This window comes from Pyxicephalus adspersus, chromosome 6 (assembly GCF_032062135.1).
Source record: "Pyxicephalus adspersus chromosome 6, UCB_Pads_2.0, whole genome shotgun sequence".
Lineage (NCBI taxonomy): Eukaryota > Metazoa > Chordata > Amphibia > Anura > Pyxicephalidae > Pyxicephalus > Pyxicephalus adspersus.
The window spans coordinates 98,554,149-98,573,791 of record NC_092863.1 but is presented as its reverse complement, the minus strand read 5'-3'; the positions used below and the strand labels follow the sequence as shown (position 1 = coordinate 98,573,791).

At 40.6% G+C, this 19,643-nt stretch overlaps 1 protein-coding gene across 5 annotated transcripts; it reads left to right on the top strand.

Moving 5' to 3' along the window:
• Positions 1-596: 596 nt before the first annotated feature.
• Positions 597-17,203, top strand: LOC140334371 (NACHT, LRR and PYD domains-containing protein 3-like). 5 transcript variants are annotated; one of them, XM_072416714.1, is made up of 11 exons: positions 597-624; positions 6,272-6,340; positions 6,671-6,831; positions 7,169-7,346; positions 8,414-8,479; positions 9,611-11,282; positions 12,321-12,407; positions 14,102-14,272; positions 14,358-14,528; positions 15,845-16,009; positions 16,564-17,203. In XM_072416714.1, the coding sequence occupies exons 2-11, from the start codon at positions 6,310-6,312 to the stop codon at positions 16,655-16,657; spliced, it is 2,796 nt and encodes a 931-aa protein (XP_072272815.1). In that variant the 5' UTR covers positions 597-624; positions 6,272-6,309; the 3' UTR covers positions 16,658-17,203. The 5 variants fall into 5 exon arrangements, with proteins under 5 accessions (XP_072272815.1, XP_072272813.1, XP_072272816.1 ...); XM_072416712.1 differs by having other exon boundaries at positions 612-624; positions 4,494-6,340; XM_072416715.1 differs by lacking the exon at positions 597-624 and adding an exon at positions 627-651.
• The last annotated feature ends 2,440 nt before the right edge of the window (positions 17,204-19,643 follow it).

Below are 19,643 nucleotides of genomic sequence, written 5' to 3'. Positions count from 1 at the left end.
TTTTATGATGTTAAGAACCGCACGATGCATGAACGAGTGCTGTACATACATGTAGCACTGTTCTGCTTTATGCAGAGGGGAGGGGGAGAGTGACGGAGCGGCACTCTGCTGTGCACTCTCCCCTTTCCCTTGCATTAGGATCGCTAGTCGTTCATCGTCTGTGGATCCGCCAGGATGGATTCACAGACGATGAACGATGCAGGCTGTACACACGCCAGATTCTTGCCTGATATCCACCCTGAGCCGATTATCGGGCGAGAAAAATTTGACGTGTGTACGTAGCTTAAAACTTTTACAATCGCTAATCTGTATTGGCAGAAATGTTTTTTTTCCCACCAAAGGCAGCATGAGATTGGAATGTGTTTCTCACTGACGTGTATGGGTTTTATAACTCCGACTTTCCTTTCTAATATTTATCAGATGACACGTAACATTTCCATCCCATCGTACAACCAGCTGACTGCAGTTATAATGTGTCTGTATGTGTTACAGAAGGAAGAAATAAATAAAATATTATATATGGCTGTGTGTTTGTCAGTGACTCTTTCAGTGTTTATCCTGGGACTTCCCTCTGGTGTGGGGTTGGGTTGTTCTTATCCGGAAGTAAGCTGCAGGGAGTGAATGGTGAGCTGCCTCTGTTATTACACTTAGGTAAATCAATGTCCTGTGTATTGCTGGCTGCAGAGACAAGGCTGGTATATTATTCAAATATTAAACTGTATTTATAAAGCGCCAACATATTATGCAGCGTTGTACAAGTCTGTTGTATGACTTGAGTAAGATTAATGAAGAAATAGTATGCAGAGATATGCTGGACATTATATAAACAATAATAATAGAACTCTTCTTATTATATATTTAGCAAGCCAGGGGACTGCTATGGGGGCACTACAAGTCCCAGTGTGGCAAGCAGCGTCCTGTTATGACACTGTTCTGCTGTTATTGTTGTCATGTTTCCCTCTCATGTAATGGACAGACTTGCTGGAGACTACGTACAAAGGTGACAGCAGAATTCTACCCTTACAGCTGCTGGCATGGAAGTATCTGCTGGTTTATTGCTCCACACACAGAGGAGACATTATTAGTATGGCACCAACCTATTCAGTAGCATCGCAGCAAACACAGCAAAAACAGCACAATGTGATGCACCCACTTCAATCACCTCATTGCTTGGGACAGTCCAGGTGGAAGCCCATCCCTCTGCAAACAAAATTATGGTGGGCTTCGGGAGCAAATTGGATTCATTGCGATAACTCTTACTAACACAAAGAAAACAAATAACCTACAGCTAGGAAACTAATTCCAGTATTGTGGTACTGCAAGGTCGGGTGTTCAAAATATAAAGAGTTCTGTCTAGCATGTGCTTAGCTTGTAACTTTTCCTGACCTTCTTTCTGATCATTAACGCTGTCATGTCTTCCCCCTGCCCTTATTACCAGATTGGGATTACTCACCTATCACCCCCTTATACCTGTCTACTATATTCTTACTTGTAACCTAGAACATTCGCAACAGCACATTGAAAAGTGGGTACCATTATCTCTCTCTGGTTACCACGGATGCCCTAGAACCAAAGCAGCTATGACTGCCAAGACCCTCGCTGTCTCACTGGGAAAGCAATGTCCCATGTACCATGTTTTTGGAATGTGGAGAGAAACCAGAGTACCTGTGGATAATCCATGCAAACAGGGGGAGAACATGTAAACTCCATGCCGATAGTACCCTGGCCAGGATTCAATCCTAGGACCTAGTGAAGCAAAGGCCAGTGGCTAAGCTATGACCAACTGTGCTGCCACAACCATATCTGAATTGGTGGCCCTGGAAACCCTGGTCCTCCTCTTAACACTGTCTACCCTGGCCATCAAGAATCTTTAAGTTTTGATATTCTACACTCTCCACTCCACTGACTTTTCTGTCATTTTGGGCATACTATGGTTGCAGGCCCATAATCCATATGGTAATTTGTTGACCAGTGAGGTATCATTTACCTCTGATTATTGTCAACAGTTCTGCCTTCATAAGCCCAGTAATTCCTTTGTTTGGACATAGAGAAAAAAAGGTTCCATCTCATCTGTCTACCAAGACAACCTGGACGTCTTCGAGTAGAGGGGGGTGACAAACTTGCTCCCCACTGCATTTACCAATGCCTGAATTAACTCTTGTCTGGGGCTGAAATTTTTTTGGCCCTATTTACCCACTTTATGAACCTGAGCTTACTACTCTGAATATGAAAAAGGGGTTCAACTGGTGCTCCATGTCGCCAGCTTGGGTAGGCATATTTTTGTGTTTGGTCTTCGTTCTTGTGTTGACTACTAGGAACCTAATAAGATCACAGTCAAGAACCATTATCCACTTCACTCATTCCAGAACTTCTGCAAAGATCTTTGTTCCTGTGTTGACTACCATCTGTAGTCTGTCTGCCAAGGTTTTCAGTAAGTTTGACATACACGAGGACTGCAATTTTATAAGAATCCTGGAAGAAGATGAACGGAACACAACATTCCACACTTGTTTTGGCCACATTGAGTATGTGGTTATGCTCTTTGGTCTCTGTAATACCCCTGCTACTTTTAAACACTTCGCAAAGGATACCTTCCGAGATTTCCTTGAAGTGTTCCTTGTGTTATCTTGACAGTATCTTTACCTTTTCATCATCTTTAAAGGAGCATCAAGTCAACATCAGGAAGGTTCTGAGCCACCTCAGATTCCATAGGTTATACACCAAGCATTGAAAATGTGAATTTTGAAATGAACATTATCCGATTTCCAAGTCTGATCATAACCACATAGGGGATAGCCATGGATCCAGAAAAGATATCTATGGTGTTAAATTGGCTAGCTTCTAATAACTGAAAAGGCATCCAACGATTTTTGGGTTTTGCCAACTTCTACTATAAATTCATCAAAGACTTTTGCGCCATAGTGGCCCTCCTCACAAGACATACAAGCCTGCACGTTCCCTTTTCTTGGACTTCTGAAGCCAAGTCAAACCTTATCCAGTTGAAATCTCTACTCACATCTGTGCCCATCCTAAAGGATCTAGACCCGTCTCTACCCTTAATTTTGGAATTGAACGTCTTTAAATCTGCAGTCGGTGTGTTCTTGTCGCATTGCCTGGGGTCCTATATTTTAATATATCAAGTCTTCTTCAAATTCTTCTCTCAAAAGTTTAGAACTGTGGAGAGGATCTATGACAATGGTGATCGGGAATTATTTGCCAATAAATTTGTCTTTAGAGGAGTAGCAATATTTTCTAGAGGGAGAGGTACATCCAATCGTCATTTTAATGGATCACAAGAATTTAGAGCATCTGAGGAGGGCTAGGAGTTTTTCTCTCACTTTGATTTCCACAACACTGTCCTGGAGCCAAAAATACTAAAGCTACTAAATACCATACCTTATTCCATATGTTCTCTGAAGGCCAAATGCCCTCCGTTTTTCCCAATACTAATCTGGCTACGAAGAACTTTCTAACTGTTTAGTCTGACCTCATAGGCAAAATCAAAAAGGCCTTTGTACTCACCCACCCAACTCCAATCTTGACCTCCAAAGGAGATCTGAGGACCCATTAAGGAAATATTTTTGTTACTGAGGCACTCCAACTCTCTGTACTCAAGTCCTGTCATGACAAGCAGGTGGGTCAGATTGGAGTCTCTAAAATTCTTGACCTTTTACAGTGAACCTTTTGGTGTCCTGAACTTTCTAAATATTGCAGGGCATTTGTTTCTTCATGTTTCACCTGTGTCCACTCCAAGTGTTTTAGACCATGAGGGTTACTTAGGCCTTTGCCAATGCTGACCTGGGCCTGGAGCATGTTGTCAATGGACTATAACATTAACCTTCCCCCTTTGGGGGGTCTATAACTCAATATTTGTAGTGGTCGACAGACTTACTAAGATGGGCCATTTCATCCTGCTAGAGCAGGTATTTTAGAAAGAAATAGTTGGACTTGGAATTTCAGACGGTGTTCTATCAGATAGAGGGGTATAGTTTACCTCTAAATTTAGGCAAGAACTCTGCAAGAAGCTTCAGATACGGTGTTAATTTTCTTCTAAGTATCATCCCAAGAGCAATGGCCAGACAGATAGAACTAACCAGACTAACCAACAGAATTTGCCTATAACACAGTATATGCCACACACTTGGCTACCTCCCTGTCCCTGTTTTTTTACAAACTATGGATTGCACCCTATGTTTCCCCTGTACACTCCTTTGTTCTTGGTGTACAGAATTGAGTGTTTATTTATCATTGAAAAACCTGAAACAAATTAGGTCCTGTCTGGCCCACGCTTAGGCAATCCTGTTCTGAATTTAAGCCAGTTGACTTGGTATGGCTTTCCATCCCAAGCCTAAGACTTCACTGTACATTAAAGAAACTGGGGACAACATTTTTTTGGCCTTTTTCTGATTTGAAGATTATCAACTGGGGGGGGGGGGGGTGTCCATCTTATTCCTTACAATTCCAGAAAATTCCCCCACATTCCATGTGTCTAGTCTGAAACCGCAGATCTTCCTCTCCGCCTTCCCTGGTCTTGGTTGAATGCAATGAAGATTGACTGTCTGCCTTCAATACCTTATCAAATAAAAGGGATTTGGCCTAGAAAAGAATTCCTGGAAACCATCTAGCAATTTCCATGCAACCAGGTTAGTGAGAGCTTTTCATTTTGCTTATTCAGATAAGCCTGGTTCTAGGATCATCGGGAGGCTGCCCTTAAGGGCAGGGGCACTTTCACAATACTATTTTAGCCTCAACAGTGAAGATGAAGTGTTGGGTGTGGTGATCGATCAGAGTCCAGCCAGGAAGTAGCAGGAGAGTATATGTAAGTAATCCACTAAGCGTGCCATAATACAAGATTTCAGAAGCGGAAAGACTTTACAGGTAACCCAAACTCTTCGCTATCTGGGGGCGCTGTGCCATGGCAGTGTGTAAAGGAAGCAATACAAACCTTGGGTCATTCAAATAATGACTAATAAATATTCAAACAATAAATAGGTGAAAGAGATACAATTGGAGTTGCAGTCCAGAATAACTATATAGAGGTATACTGTATATGTAACACGTGGTTTGCTAATAGGCTCCATTTATATCTTTGTGGTGCAGCATTGCACAAGTTACTGCACCACATGTTGTGTTATTGCACTTCAATGCCATTCTGCTATCTTGACTGCCATATTGCTCCTTGTCCAGTGGAAAAATCATAGGCAAAGCAGGCTGTTTAACTTTAGATGTACTTGAGGCTAGGATACCTCTTACTTTTGCCCCAATATTGTCTTTGCCACAGTGACTTTGGTCTGTATGAAGTGTATTTTACTGTCAATTTTTATTGTATTGTCCCTGTATCTTGTTTGCTGTTTTAGCGTGTCCCGTGGATATGATAGTGATATCAGAAAGTGCATTTTTGTGCAGATTATGGCCCAAATCAGGTCTTCTGGACCCAAAATTATTCAGGAATGCACACAATTAACTTGCATGTGCAGTTGACCTCCAAAGCACCGATGTTGCTTGGAGGCCCTAGTTCAATGGCGTCCTATTAAACTGGAAAGAACCAGTGTGACATGGGTCCCATTCTGACCAAGTTATGTCCCTTCTGCAACAAAATAACCTTACCTGTCTGATACACTCACCTGTCCCTGTTTTTGCGCACAGGTACTGCCATCCTCTTTCGTCTCCTCTTCCTGATTACGATCTTCGGCTATCTTGATTGGTCTGGAATGACGTACTTTTGCTGCATGCACACAGTAGTTCATTCAGTGAACTTTTAGTAAAATTTTAGTTTCATTTTAATGGGAAAAATGTATGCATTCAGGTAATACAACACAAAAATTATAGAGCTCCCACCACCATGAGTGCACACCTAGGATTAGACTTTAAGAATTTGTAAAATATTCAAATTTGTATTTAACTATAAAAAAAACTATTTAACTGTATAAAAAACAAAAAGTCTACATACTGTATACATACAAAATGATGGTAAAATTATTAAGGCCTAGGGGGAAAATTCTTTTTGACATTTTAAAGTGCTCAGGTAGTAGCAATACCTTTCCTGTTGTCCTAATTCCAAAGTCCTTAGAGAGCCTAGGTCAGGATTCACTGACATTGATCACATTCCACTTTCTACCAAAATCATCACAACACCAAGAAACACAAAGTATTATCTCTGCCTAAAGAACTTGTTCCCTCTGCAGAATGACCCCCACCTCAAGAAAAAAACAACTTCATACTAGACCTTTGCTACATATATTATACTTTGTACATATTTTTGTTTTTTTAGGTTGAGTTTGTGGTTAATGGTTTGATCTGCAAGAGAAGATGGGTCAGACGCCTTCAAAATATAGTGGTGGTAAGTCATTATCATATACAAAAAAACTTCTGTATTCTGAAGCTTCCCTACAGAATTACAAGTTGAGATTGTAGTTATTCAGTTTTCTGAGATAAAGGGTCTGATTTATTACAACTCTCCATTACTGGAGAGGATCCATTCAAGGTTTGCTGGATCACCCATGTTCTCCCATGATAGTCTATCTTCTCCAATCTTGGAGAACTTTATTAAATCAGACCCAATGTGTTCCATGATAACTCTGGCTTTAACCCTAATGAAATTGTCTGATTTATGCTAGTCGGTGCTTCGTTTATAGAAGTGAAAAAAAAATGTATTCTGTGCTTGTTATAGAGGACGGTGAAAAGATCCATGAGCTGCTGTCTGACCTTGACTTCAAAGAAATTAAACTAATCTATGAGTACTTTAAACATGAACTGATCTACATTGTGAAGTCCATACATGTAGACCACCTGCTGGAGTTCCTGTCCTCTCGGAATATCCTCGATAAGGAGGTAACTAGAAAAATGTGCAGACTTTTACAGAAACTGATGCTGGAAATCAGACTAGGAGAGTAGGGTAAGGGGGATAAAATGTACAACCTTGTTTTCAGTTTTGACTGGTGATGGGCAAACATGCGTCATACACACATCATATGATTGCTGGCTGAGGTGAATGGCCATGACCGTTAAGCTTTACTGTTACAAAGAAGGAAAACATGTATAAAACCAACACACACTCCCTTTAGTTGCACTTTTCCTTTAGGAATATCACACCAATTTCACAAAGTTCACCAACTTCACTTTTGCTTGTGTTATGATTTTCCTAAAACTCAGTAACATTGTATTCTAGTTATATCTTCAAATGGAGAAAGACCTGGAACCCTTTGAGTTCTCTGAAAAGCTGGTAGGAAATCTTCTGGATGCTGGAAAAGAGGCTGTCATAGGATTCTGGGATGCCATCTACGACCATCAATTACATTGTTCATCTGATAATTTATACACACAGCTAAGGGAAGTGGATAAACTGGGTAACTACAATGTGTAATCCTGCATATTGAATATGTGTTTTTATAGACAAATGTTATTATTATTATCATTAACTAGTATTTATATAGTGCTGGGACCTAATGTTGGAATGTCAAGAGTTCTAACCTCCCAGTCACCAAAATGCCTTGGATAAAAGCACATATATCATATTTTAAAGCAATGTAACGGAGGTGGTGATGGTCTCTCTATCCTCCCATGTTGGCTATCTAATATTTCACAATAAAAAAGTCACAATTACTTTACAAAAGCTTGTGAAGCTTAAAAACCTGTGTCTAAAAAGCAATTAAGCTGTGAAGGAAAACAATACAGCTACGTTTTAAACCATGTGAAACATAGATAAACAGTTCAAACTAGGTTGTATACAAAAAACATGCTTGAAAGCTGCCAGATCCAATTATCCAATTCATTTTTCTCTTCTCTTTTCTTCTCTTCTCTAATAACATTTGGGCAGCATGGTGGCTCAGGAGTTAGCACTCCGGCCTTTGCAGCGCTGGGTCTCAGATTTGAATCTCGGCCAGGACACTATCTGCATGGAGTTTGCAGGTTCTCCCCGTGTCTGTGTGGGTTTCCTCCGACATCCCAAAATCATGCAGTGAGGTTATTGGCTTCCCCCAAAAAATTGACCTTAGACTACATTAATGACGGTTTCCTCCCACATCCCAAAATCATGCAGTGAGGTCATTGGCTTCCCCCAAAAAATTGACCTTGGACTACATTAATGACATATGACTATGTTAGGGACATTAGATTGTGAGCTCCTTTGAGGGACAGTTAGTGACACAACTATGGACTTTGTACAGAGCTGTGTAATATGATGGCGCTAAAAAAATACTGTGTAATAATATTAACTATTAGAAAGTCCAAGCCTTGCTGCAAAGGTTAAGGTTCTAGTTTGACTTCCCAAAATCCATGCAGGGAAGATAATCAGAACATTTTATGATCTGATTCCATCACCTGCTATGGTGACGTTGTAGGTTTAGCTGCAAAACTGTTGTCAGTAACAAGTGATGATCACCAATGTCTCATTTTCTGATTTCCATTTGTTTAGGGGACGGTCTGATGCAACAGATTTTTCTGGAAATAAATGAACATCCTCTGACTTCAGAGCTGAAAGGTAAAACAACAGTTTCATAGGCAGGATCACTCAATGTAAGGACTCCCATATCCCATGTTCACAGTCTTCACCTATAGTGATGCCCCCACTAGTTAGGCTATTTGCACCATCTCAGCACAGTTGCTCCCTGAACCTATTTCTACTAAGACTTTAGGTCTCTGGGGGAACAAGGATTGTCTAATGACGAGTAAACCCGCCTGGCAAACAGAACCACAGTGGTGGTGAAGGCTTTAACCTCTGTCCAAAACATTAGGCAAAAACAAGTCAGAAAACAGAGCTGAAGTCCTGAATGAAAAAATGACAAGCCAGGCAAGGTATTCAAGGGGTGAGGAAATTTCAAGGTCAGAATACTGTAGAAGTCAATCTAGACGGCAAACACTTCGAGGGTAAGAAGAAGCAAGGGTTGGCAAAGAGTATCAAATTTTAACACACCCACAGCAAGATGGGAACTGACCACTATAATGGGCATTGAGCATCTGGCCTGAGCCTGACCAAATCCTGGACGTAATTGACAGGCTGGCCAAGGATTGCAGAGTGGTAGGTCAATCAGTGGGTGAGGGTGGTCGACAGCTGTAGCTCCCAGCTCCTGGTGCTCAGACATAGCAGGCAGAAACAAGATAGCTACTTGCTGGAGGGCTACAGATGATTGCAAGGCTCCAAACTCAAGAGTGCACAGATCCCCTTTGCTGGGGTGTGCCCTACTCTGAATAGTGGGTAACATAATGCTAACAGACACTACAGAGGTTACGCACACTCACTCGAAATGAAGCACCAGAAGGCAGAGTAGCTGCTGACTGTCACTGAGCATCACCAACAGATTGTACAGAAGGGCAGGTAATGATATTCCCAGGTGGGTAGAAACATTATGACATGTAGATCCTCGCTGTAAGAATATCCAGGTACTTTAATGAGGCCAGTGGCTGATTCAGGACCTTGGTCTGATGTCTAACTCGTCTCATGCTGTTTGTGGCCTGCCTAGGGCCTATTACAAGCTGGCCCAAAACAGGTGATAGGTTGGTCTGGCAGGAGTGAAAAACTTATGCAAACAGATTGATGTCCCTATCAAAATGTTTTTCTTTTAATTCTTTTTTAATTTTATTGCTATTCACTTCTGTTTATTCCATTTGGCAGAAATACAGAAACATCACAGACAACATCTGTTGGAAAAAAATATACCAAGACCCTCAGGGTCTACAGGAAAAAATGAATTTTATGTTTCTAATCGCTACATGGATATGATTGCATCCTATGTCCGTCCTTTCAATCGACCATCTGAACACAAGCTTATAGAGACAGCAAGAAAACATGAAGAATACTTACGAAATGAGCTGGAAACTGTTCCTCTCAACAGGCTGTTCAGTTGGTGCCATATGAGAAAGTGTACACCACATGCCGTGATGGTGACTGGTGTGCCAGGAATAGGGAAAACAACGCTATTGCAAAAGCTGGTTTGTGACTGGGCAAATGGCAAATTCTATCAGAGATTTTCTTTCATTTTCTTCCTAAAATTCCAAGATCTCAACAAGCTAGAAAATATGAGTTTAGAGTCAATGATTCTTCAGGAATATCCATATCTAGAGGATCAACTTGGGAACATTTTACAGAATCCAGAAAGACTACTCTTCATCTTTGATGGGCTGGATGAAAGTGTTCATGAAATAAATTTCAAATCATCCCAGATATGCCATGATATAAAACAAGTAGGAGATGTTGGGGCAGTTGTGGTTGGTTTGGTTAGACAATCTCTACTCAAGGGCTGCTCTTTGCTATTCACCAGCCAACCTGACAAATTAGCGGGAACAGATATCAGTGATTTCCAGAGAGTACTGGCGATTGTTGGATTCCTTCCGAAGGAAAGGCAGCTTTACATTGAAAGATTCTTCATGAACAAAGGACTATCAGACCAGGTTTTCAGCTTTTTGAAAGAGAACGGTGTGCTGTACACATTCTGTTACAACCCATCATACTGCTGGATCATCTGCACCGTGCTATCAATGTTCTTCAAAGACCAACCAACCAATGATCACCAAATTATGTCATCACCACCCAAGACTCTGACACAACTCTTTGCAGCTTTCATAGCCCGTGTTCTGTCCAATACCAGTCTGGATAAAATTAGCACTCGTAGTCTGTTGACATCTGTTGGGTGGATGGCAGAACATGGAGTTATGAACCACATTACCAAATTTGATAAACAGACCCTGGCACAATTTGACGTGGACATGACCTCAAAACTTTTGCCAACTTTGATGAAGGAATCCACAAGCTCCCCTGAGCCATCTTTCTCCTTTCTACATCCCATCACCCAAGAGTTTTTAGCTGCCGTTGTCTATTATATAGATTATTCTCCTGAAAACTTACAAAGTTCACTTGAAAAAGCCAAATCCTATAAAAATAACCGTGGAGATCTTTTTATCTCGTTTCTTTGTGGCCTCTCTGATAACACCACCAGGACCATTTTAGAGCCTTATTTGGGTGACTTGTCTTCTGATGCTGCCCAGGAAGTCCTTCCCTGGCTTAATGAATACATTACAGAATTTCAAACCTTGGAAAAAGAAAAGCACTTGAATGTATTTTTCAATTTTTTTGAAATACAAAATAAGGATTTAGTTTTAGAATGTCTTGGAACATTTAGAAAGTTTGACTTGGGTGGTGTCCACCTGACCCCTCTGGACTGCTCTGTGCTGACTTTTATACTACAGTCTTGTGGAGAAACAGAAGAATTTCATTTAAATGGGTGTAAGCTTCGGATTGAGGATATCAGAAAATTTGCACCTGCTCTACACACGGTTCATTACTTGGAGTAAAATTTAAATTCATATATCCTTATTATTTTATGCCCTGGTGTTCATCCTGAGGCTGTTTTGTACCCGTTATCATAGATCTTGTTGTGAGAAACATTTACCAGGGAGCAGAAATACAGAAGAATTGGTTTGGGCTGTAATTGCAGAGATCTCATTATATCTGGGTTATTGATATTTTCCCTGTCTCAAGACTTATTATTTTACTATTGATGCATGGGCAAAGATTATATTGTTATCTGATGTAAGGCCCTGGTCAGCACCAGTATTCCCCAAGCACCAGTCCACCAATCTACACAGCAGTCTTCACCTTTAGTAAGCTCCCTCTCAGCCTCGGGAGCCCGGTTGTGCCTCCAAGCACTCAGTTGCCCCCAGTTGCATGTCAGGAGATGGGCTGGCAGCAGACCAGGAGCCCACAGATAGAAGTACCAAGGTTCCAATAGACTAGTCCAGAATTTAGACCCGGAGATTATAACAGATAATCCATCCACCAGATGAAGTGCACAGGGGTAAAACAAAAAGGGTTGCAGGCAATATTTTGGTCCAGGCAGCATAAACTTTCAGGCTTAGAAACAGGCAAAGTCAGCAACAGTAAATCAGAACAAAACACACTCCAGCACAGATTAGCCCAGCTAAATGCTACAACAGGCACTGGTAACTGGAAGCAGAGAGGCTATAAAGTCCCAGCAGCCAATGGCAGTGCAGGAACTGATCAGCCTCTAGAATCTCATTCAGCTGTGCACAGCCTAACAGTGGATGCTGGGGATGCCAAAAAATACATCAGGCTGCACGGCTAAAGGGAAGCAGGGGCTGCTGTTTTTTCTCTATACACTTTGCTGCTGCAAGTGACATTGCTGGGCAAAATAGGCCGTGTGGGATACTGCGGTGGCGCAACATGGAATAGTCGGCCCGATAAGCGTTTCCTAACACCTGCTTTTTTTCATGTAAATGTTTTCTTTTTTTCATATATGCAGTCTTTAATCAATCTTTCAATATTGAAGGTTATTGAAATGCAAAATGTATTTTTTCACTCCCTACAGCCTTGTCGCCAATAACATTGGAGATGACGGAATGATGTTGGTGGGTTCAGCATTAAAACATCCCAAATGCAAGATACAGAATCTGCTGTGAGCTGATTTACATATATATATGTCTTTATTTATTTATATATTTATAATGCTCTTAACCACCTGGGCGTTACACTGAGGTCTAGATTTCTGTTCCAAAAGCGTTAGTTTTTCATGAAATTTTTTTTTTTAAATTGTAGACCTGTAACTTACAGAAATATGTCCGAACAGGGTTCTAGTAGATATCATGAATATAAAAAATGTTTGAAACACACAATCATGTAAAAAAAAATTACTTTTAATAAAATTAAATAAAAGACACAAAAAATCAGCTTAAACAAGAATAAATAAATAAATGAAAAATACTGAAAATGCGATAATTCGGTATACTGTATAGTAATATATTTTTCTAAAACACCTCCCTAGTGTCCGTCACATACCTATAGACAAAACCACATAAATATATTTTCTATTATTTTGTATTGGATTCGATACAGGACTTTGTATTCAATCCAATACAAAATGAGAACAAAATTCAAACTCTCATTTTGTATTGGATTGAATACAAACTCCTGTATCCAATCCAATACAAAATGAGAGTTTGAATTTACCAATTACATACTTTGTATTTATTTTGAATTATTTTGAATTGGATTGGATACAGGAGTTTGTATTCAATCCAATACAAAATGTGTTTGAATGAGTTTCAGTTTGAATTTCCCGCACACGCGCCGACGTCATCGTACGCGCCGACGTACGCGCTACGGAGGGAGAAGAAGCCGGCCGGCTTCTTCTTCCCGGAGAGGACACCCGACGCTGGAGGACGACGCTGGAACACGACGATGGATGATCGCTGCGGGACCAGGTAAGTGATCGATAAACCCGAACTTTTCTCACTGTATTTTCATACAGTGAGAAAAGTTCGGGTTTATCGATAATTGAAACTTTTTGAAGCCCGTACCAAGGTCGGGCTTATCGCTCAGGTGGTTAAACAAATATTAAAAAATATGTAATTTGTTTGAAGCCCAACTACAGATTTCAGATTTACTCCATACCCAGAAAGGTTTCCCTACTTCCAAAGGTCCCCCAGGTTATATGCTACACAGGAGAAGAGGAATTTTTGGGGTGTGGGATTGAGATGTTAGCTCTGGCTTAAAAGTCAGTATTGCAGCTTGAGAAAAAAAATAAAGCCAAGATTTAGACTATTTATTACTATTATATGATGAAATACTAACTTAATTATTCTTTCACATTGTAACTCCTTTTAGATTGAATAGATTTACCATTTGTATTTGTTATACAAATTTGCATGCAGTGCCCTTGTGTTTGCAGTGGCAGTGAAGTTCTTCTTCCAGTTGAATAAAAGCAACCATACGGCCAGAAGCAACATGTTACTTCCAGGAACTATGCCACAATCACAACACATATGCAACTGCATGCAAACACTTTCCACACAGTTGATGTTAGGTATGATTGGTAGTGCAAGTCCAAAAGCAGCCTAAGAAACATTAAAACTAATGTTAGTTAATATCTCTGTGTGTGTACTTGTTACAGATTTTTCTCCCTTCCTTTCCAGTACAGGACAGGATACGAAGGGGAAAATCCCACCTAGAGGGCTAATCCTTTCCTACACTAACTAAAACTAAAAAAAGGAAGGTTGAAAAATACATAAATCTGCACTCAAAAGAACAAATATATGAAACATTAAACTGTCTTATTGTTAATTGGATTCATTTTATATTCCTTTCCTGCAGGTTGTCAGATATTGGACTAACAGACCGTGCATGCTCGTATTTAGGACCTGCAATCACTGATAACCAGACCCTCAGAACACTTATATTGTCTTACAACAAACTGGAGGGGCCCCACTTTGGCGACCTGATGACAGCACTGTCCAGTCCAAACTGTAAATTGGAGGAATTGTTGTGAGTAGAATGAATGTAAGCCTAAAGGTTGTAGATGTTCACTGAATGATCAGCCCCATGCTTTAACATTCTGATTGTTTTCCAGTTTGAATAACACACATCTGACGGACAGTTCTTGCTCTGCCTTGGCATCAGGAATACGAAATAACCGATCTCTGAAATTACTCTACTTATCATGGAATTATCTGATTGGTCCTCATTTTGGTGACTTGATGGAGGCTTTGTCCAATCCAAACTGCACAGTAGAACAATTGATGTGAGTATAACATCTCTATACAGAGCTGAAGAATCAGAGTTAATGGTACCAAGATCCAATTCTCATATTTCTATTCTATGTCCTATGTAGGTGTTTATTAGCTTGTATTTATAAAGCCCAATTGTTTTAATAAATGTAAAGAAAATTGTTAAATCCATTTTAATACCTCCTTTTTTTCCCTGATGCAGAATCACCAAGCGTTTGGTGAATACTAGGGATAAGTGAGAATGTCTCTGACACTCTTGTGAAAATTTCCCCGAACTTCCGAATGGGTCCGCAAAATTTTGGTGAACCAATTTCGCGAATGCCATTGAAGTGCAGGTTCCCACGCTCCCTGGGTTGATAAGTACAGCCCGGGGAGCGTGGGAACTTAAGGACTTATGGAGTCTTAATGCGAACTCTTAATGGAGTTTCTCCATTGAGAGTTCATCTGAGTTCGGTGAAGACATGACCTCGTGGTGAATCACAAGGCCATTCTCGCTTACATGTTCTGTAAGCAAGAAAGGCCCGATTCGCAGTGAGGTCGAATTGAAAAATTTCATCCCTAGTGAATACTTAAACAGAGAACAATGTATACGCAATACTCAGATGGCATTTGGGTTTTAAAGAAATATATTAAAAATGGAGTTTCTGCCCGATACATATAGTACATGTGAGTGCCAATAGGCCAACATTAAACAACACCAATGTGATAATAAAAATATTATTGAAACCAACAGACTTTCAAGGCATCAATAGGATCTAGGATCAATATGAACAATTTTAAATCCCAACTGGACCCAAAATTCTACAATGAAAATTCATTAAGCAATCAATGTTGATTAGTGTCAGTTATTGGGAACTGAACTTTACAAATTTAGAACCCCCATTGTGTAGGTAGCTTGGTTGTGGCTGTGCACCAATCTACAACCAGGACCTCTCATATCTTTTGTCTTTTTTATACATTCACTTGAAGATATAGGAAAGAAAGTGTAAGGGAAGGTAGGGAGAAAGGGAGGAAAGAAAGAGGGAAATGTGGAAGGAAATAAAAGAATAATAAAAGGGAGGGAACATATAAGAAATAAGGTAGGATTGCATAAAGGGAAGAAAGGAAAAAGTCAAAAAAATTGACTGGAAGACTGGAAGAAATCAACCAAAGAAGGAAAAAGAAAGAAAGGTTAAGAAAAGGCATGGAGAAAGGAAATGGGATAAGGTGAAAAGGAAAAATGGAAGGAAAGGAAAAAATTAATGATAATTAATGTATACAAAAATAAAACCAAAGCAAATAATCCAATTTTTGCTGTAAGTGACTCTTCTTCTTCTTCCCACTCGGACAGGCTGCAAGATATTTTGCTACAAGATGAACATCTTCCATCAGTGGTACTTTTGAGCAACAATAAGAACCTCACACATCTGGAGCTGAGCAATAACAGCCTTACGGGTGCTGCAACCCCTTACCTCCGAGATCTCATCCTGCAATCACCCAACCTGAAGGAAATCAGGTATGTGGAACATAAAAGGCAGACAATGAATGTTTTCCTTTGCTTTGGAGAATAAGTCTTAACCATATATAAAGGTCAACCACTGCAAGTACCCCCAGTAGTATATATGTATTGTCCCAGCCCTAAAACTGTAACTTTTGTGTTGGGTTGCTTAAAGAACAATGAACCTTACAAGTGCCGCAACCCCTTACCTCCGAGATCTCATCCTTCAATCACCCAACCTGAAGGAAATAAGGTATGTGAAACAAACAAAAAAAAAAGACAATGACAATCAGATGGTGTTTTTATATATTATATGGAGTGAAAACACTGAAGACATGTTCCACTGAAGTCTAGGGGGCCATATTGCAAAGGTGTGGGCAGGTAGGAGTTTTAGTAACCAACTACTTGCAGTTCAGTTGCCCATAAGATCTCTGTAATTAAAATCCTGCAGAAGGGGCAGGTAGGGTAGGGTTGCAAGATGGGGATAGAATGAGTTGTCCAATGTTGCTTGCTTTCTGACGACTATGAAAATATTTTATTACCTGCTCACATTTTTCTTTCGTTTCTTCCAGCCTCTTTTCTAATCATAAGGTGCCCTATGAAGACAGAAGAATGTTGGTAAATCTGAAAACTCAGAAACCAGGCCTTCGTGTTTCCATTGATTGACCTGAATCGATATGTGAAGAATCGAGATGTGGAAATTATATTCACCATTATAGAAGCCATACATTCACCATAAAGAGTCTTACATTTGCTGAGATGATGAGACTCGTACATTCACTGTGAGGACAAAAGCAGTATATTCCATATAGATATTTTCTGTGTCAATAGGATTCAATCAAAGTGAGGATGACTTTTGCATATCAGTGTTGCCAATGTGAAGGATGAGGCTCATACATTTCCTGATAGGATCAGCCTTGTACATTGGTTATGACAATCCACACATTCAACTTTTAAGCACTTCAAACCTTCACCTCTCCTTCCATAAGAATACATTATGAAAATTGAATATCTCAAATATTACCAAACCTTTTATTGATAGACAAAAAATACACCTAGAGGATTGTTTAATGTAAAAGAACTATGTAAAAAGGATAATAAGAGGGCAACTGGTTAACGACCCATAAGTCAAGAGCCTCAGTTATTATTTGCTCCTTTTTTTTAATTAATAAAAGATTCTTTACTAAATAAAACATGCTTATCACTCCCTCACATCCTATTTCCATTCATTATCATACATAACTGTATAGAAGAAAAGTGGAGGACAGATTATCTGCTGTATGGGTCAAAGGTAGTGTTAGTCGAATATCTCGCTATTCGATAGCTATTCGATTGAATAGGGCGATATTGTTCGGGTGATCGAACGTCGAATTCGATCATCATCATCAAGTCAATAGGGGAAAAATTCAGGTTATTTTTCGGGACTGTGTAGAACTGTAGGAGCAATCAGGGGAGCGGAGCTGTTGCTCTTACAGCCCCTAGCGTAACTGTAGTATGTGTTTTTGGATAGAGATTCTCTATCCAGGAACACAGGAGTCCCACGGGATTCCCGGGCAGTAGAGTCTCCCCATTCATTCACCTGTAGTGCTCTGTGATTGGCCGGGGAAAGGAAAATCCTGATAATGCTTGAGCTGTCAGCCAATCACAGAGCACTAGAGGGGATGAATGGGGAGACTTGTCCTCATTTAACCTCTAGTGCCCGGAATCTCACACTGACAGAAGGATTCCCATGGCTCTGCAGCTGTGGGAATCATCCTGTCATTGTGGGATAACCTGTAAAAAAATAAAAGGTAGTTACACAAATCACACACATTCAATAAATTACTTTAACATTAAAGCCTCTTTTTTAACACATTTTTTGCACACGAATTTGCAAAGTCGAATCCCGTGTTATTCAGGTAAGGGCTATCAGAATTCAAACAGCCATATTCAGGTCGATTATAAGGACAACCTGAATTCGAACACCAACACTAGTCAAAGGTGCTTGCACACTGCATTACTGAACTCAGGCAGTGGGAGGGTCAATCAGATCAGTGATCATGTGACACTCAAAGACAATAAAATGCATTACAGTGACAACAATGTGTCTACACTAGGAGAAACCAGATCCTCCCCCATCAACCTCTGATCTCACAGGCTGTTAGATCCCAACAAAAAAATCGGAGGGCTTCCTCTTACTGTCTGCATCAAAACACACTGGGGAAGAAAATCCCTCGAAATCGGGGATACCTGAGAGGTATGAAGAGGGACAGTCCCTGAAAATCCAGGTCAGCTAGGAGGTAAAAAGGGGCATGGACTCTCAAGATCAGGAACAGTTGGTATGAAGGGTGACAGCCCTCCAGATGGTGTCCCTCGTATATGGACACTGTTAGTCCTGATATTTACGGGACTCCAGTAATACCATTTTTTGGCACTTGATACATTCCTTTAGGAAAACAAAACCTTGTTGTTTTTACTCTTCTTTTCTCAGTGAAAAACTTTCACAAAAGCTAATTTACCCGGCATTCCAGGTGTTCAATCTGAGACCGCTGATCTCCCCTGGTTTTGCTTGAAGGCAATGAAGAGTTTGAGGTTGAGACGATTGTTGATTCCAGGTCATTGGCTGGACGCCTTAAATATCTCATCAAATGAAAGGGATTTCGCCTGAAAGTGATTTCCTGGGAATCTTCCAGCAATTTCCGTGCAACCAGGCTGTGAGGGTCTTTCACCAGGATAAGCCTGGTGCTAGGATCATACAGAGGGTGCCCTTAGGGTGCTAGACACTACTAATCCCACGGCGCACTCAACCATCCAGTTACATGGTGTTTGTGTCTTCTCCATGGAGCTGTCAGGCTTAGCATTGACAATAGCCGGGTGCACTTCCTGGTCTCACAAATCTATGGGCAGTCACAAACTGACACAGCGCAGGCATGAAGAGCCTCAGCAGTAATGGCGGCTGGTGCCGTGACTCAGCCAGACGCTCTGTAGCGTGTACCTACCTTGTACCTGGCCCTGACCTTCTGCCTGACTGGCAACGCAACCTTGTCTACCACCTGCCATGACCATTATCTAATCACCAATGCTGCCTTGTCTACCACCTGCCATAACCTTTACCTAATCACCAATGATGCCTTGTCTGCCACCTGCCTGGACCTTTTTATTATTATTATTATTGAACAGGATTTATATAGCGCCAACATATTACGCAGCGCTGTACATTAAATAGGGCTTGCAAATGACAGACTAACACAGACAGTGATACAGGAGGAGAGGATCCTGCCCCGAAGAGCTTACTTCCGATGCCACCTTGCCTGGGGTACATTCCATGGCTGTCTCTGTAGGGGACCGTATCACAGCATCATTATTGCTCATTCACACAGCTGTGGCATGTCCTGCCCACTGACGTTTTGCATGACTAACACTATGCTAATGATTGTTTTATTATGTTTCAGCAAATGATAATCCAAATGCTACCAGACAATTCATAATCCTATCAGTACTTGAATTTAACAATTATGAAAATGGAACCAAGAAAGGCCAAATGTGAGCATCTTAACCTCCCGAGCAGTAAGCCTGAGTGTGACTTGGGGTAAAAAAAACATGCTGAAAGCGCTAACTCCCGAGCCAAACTCGGGGTAGCTTAAAAAGTAAAAAGCCTTATCTGTTCCCATCG

What these genes read in the sequence shown, in the direction of transcription:
- LOC140334371 (XM_072416714.1), top strand. Translation starts at nt 6,310, where the DNA reads ATGGGTCAGACGCCTTCAAAATATAGTGGTG. An exon ending in TGTAAATTGGAGGAATTGTT is followed by an intron (nt 14,273 to 14,357) that starts GTGAGTAGAATG and finishes ATTGTTTTCCAG; the next exon opens with TTTGAATAACACACATCTGA. An exon ending in TGCACAGTAGAACAATTGAT is followed by an intron (nt 14,529 to 15,844) that starts GTGAGTATAACA and finishes CCACTCGGACAG; the next exon opens with GCTGCAAGATATTTTGCTAC.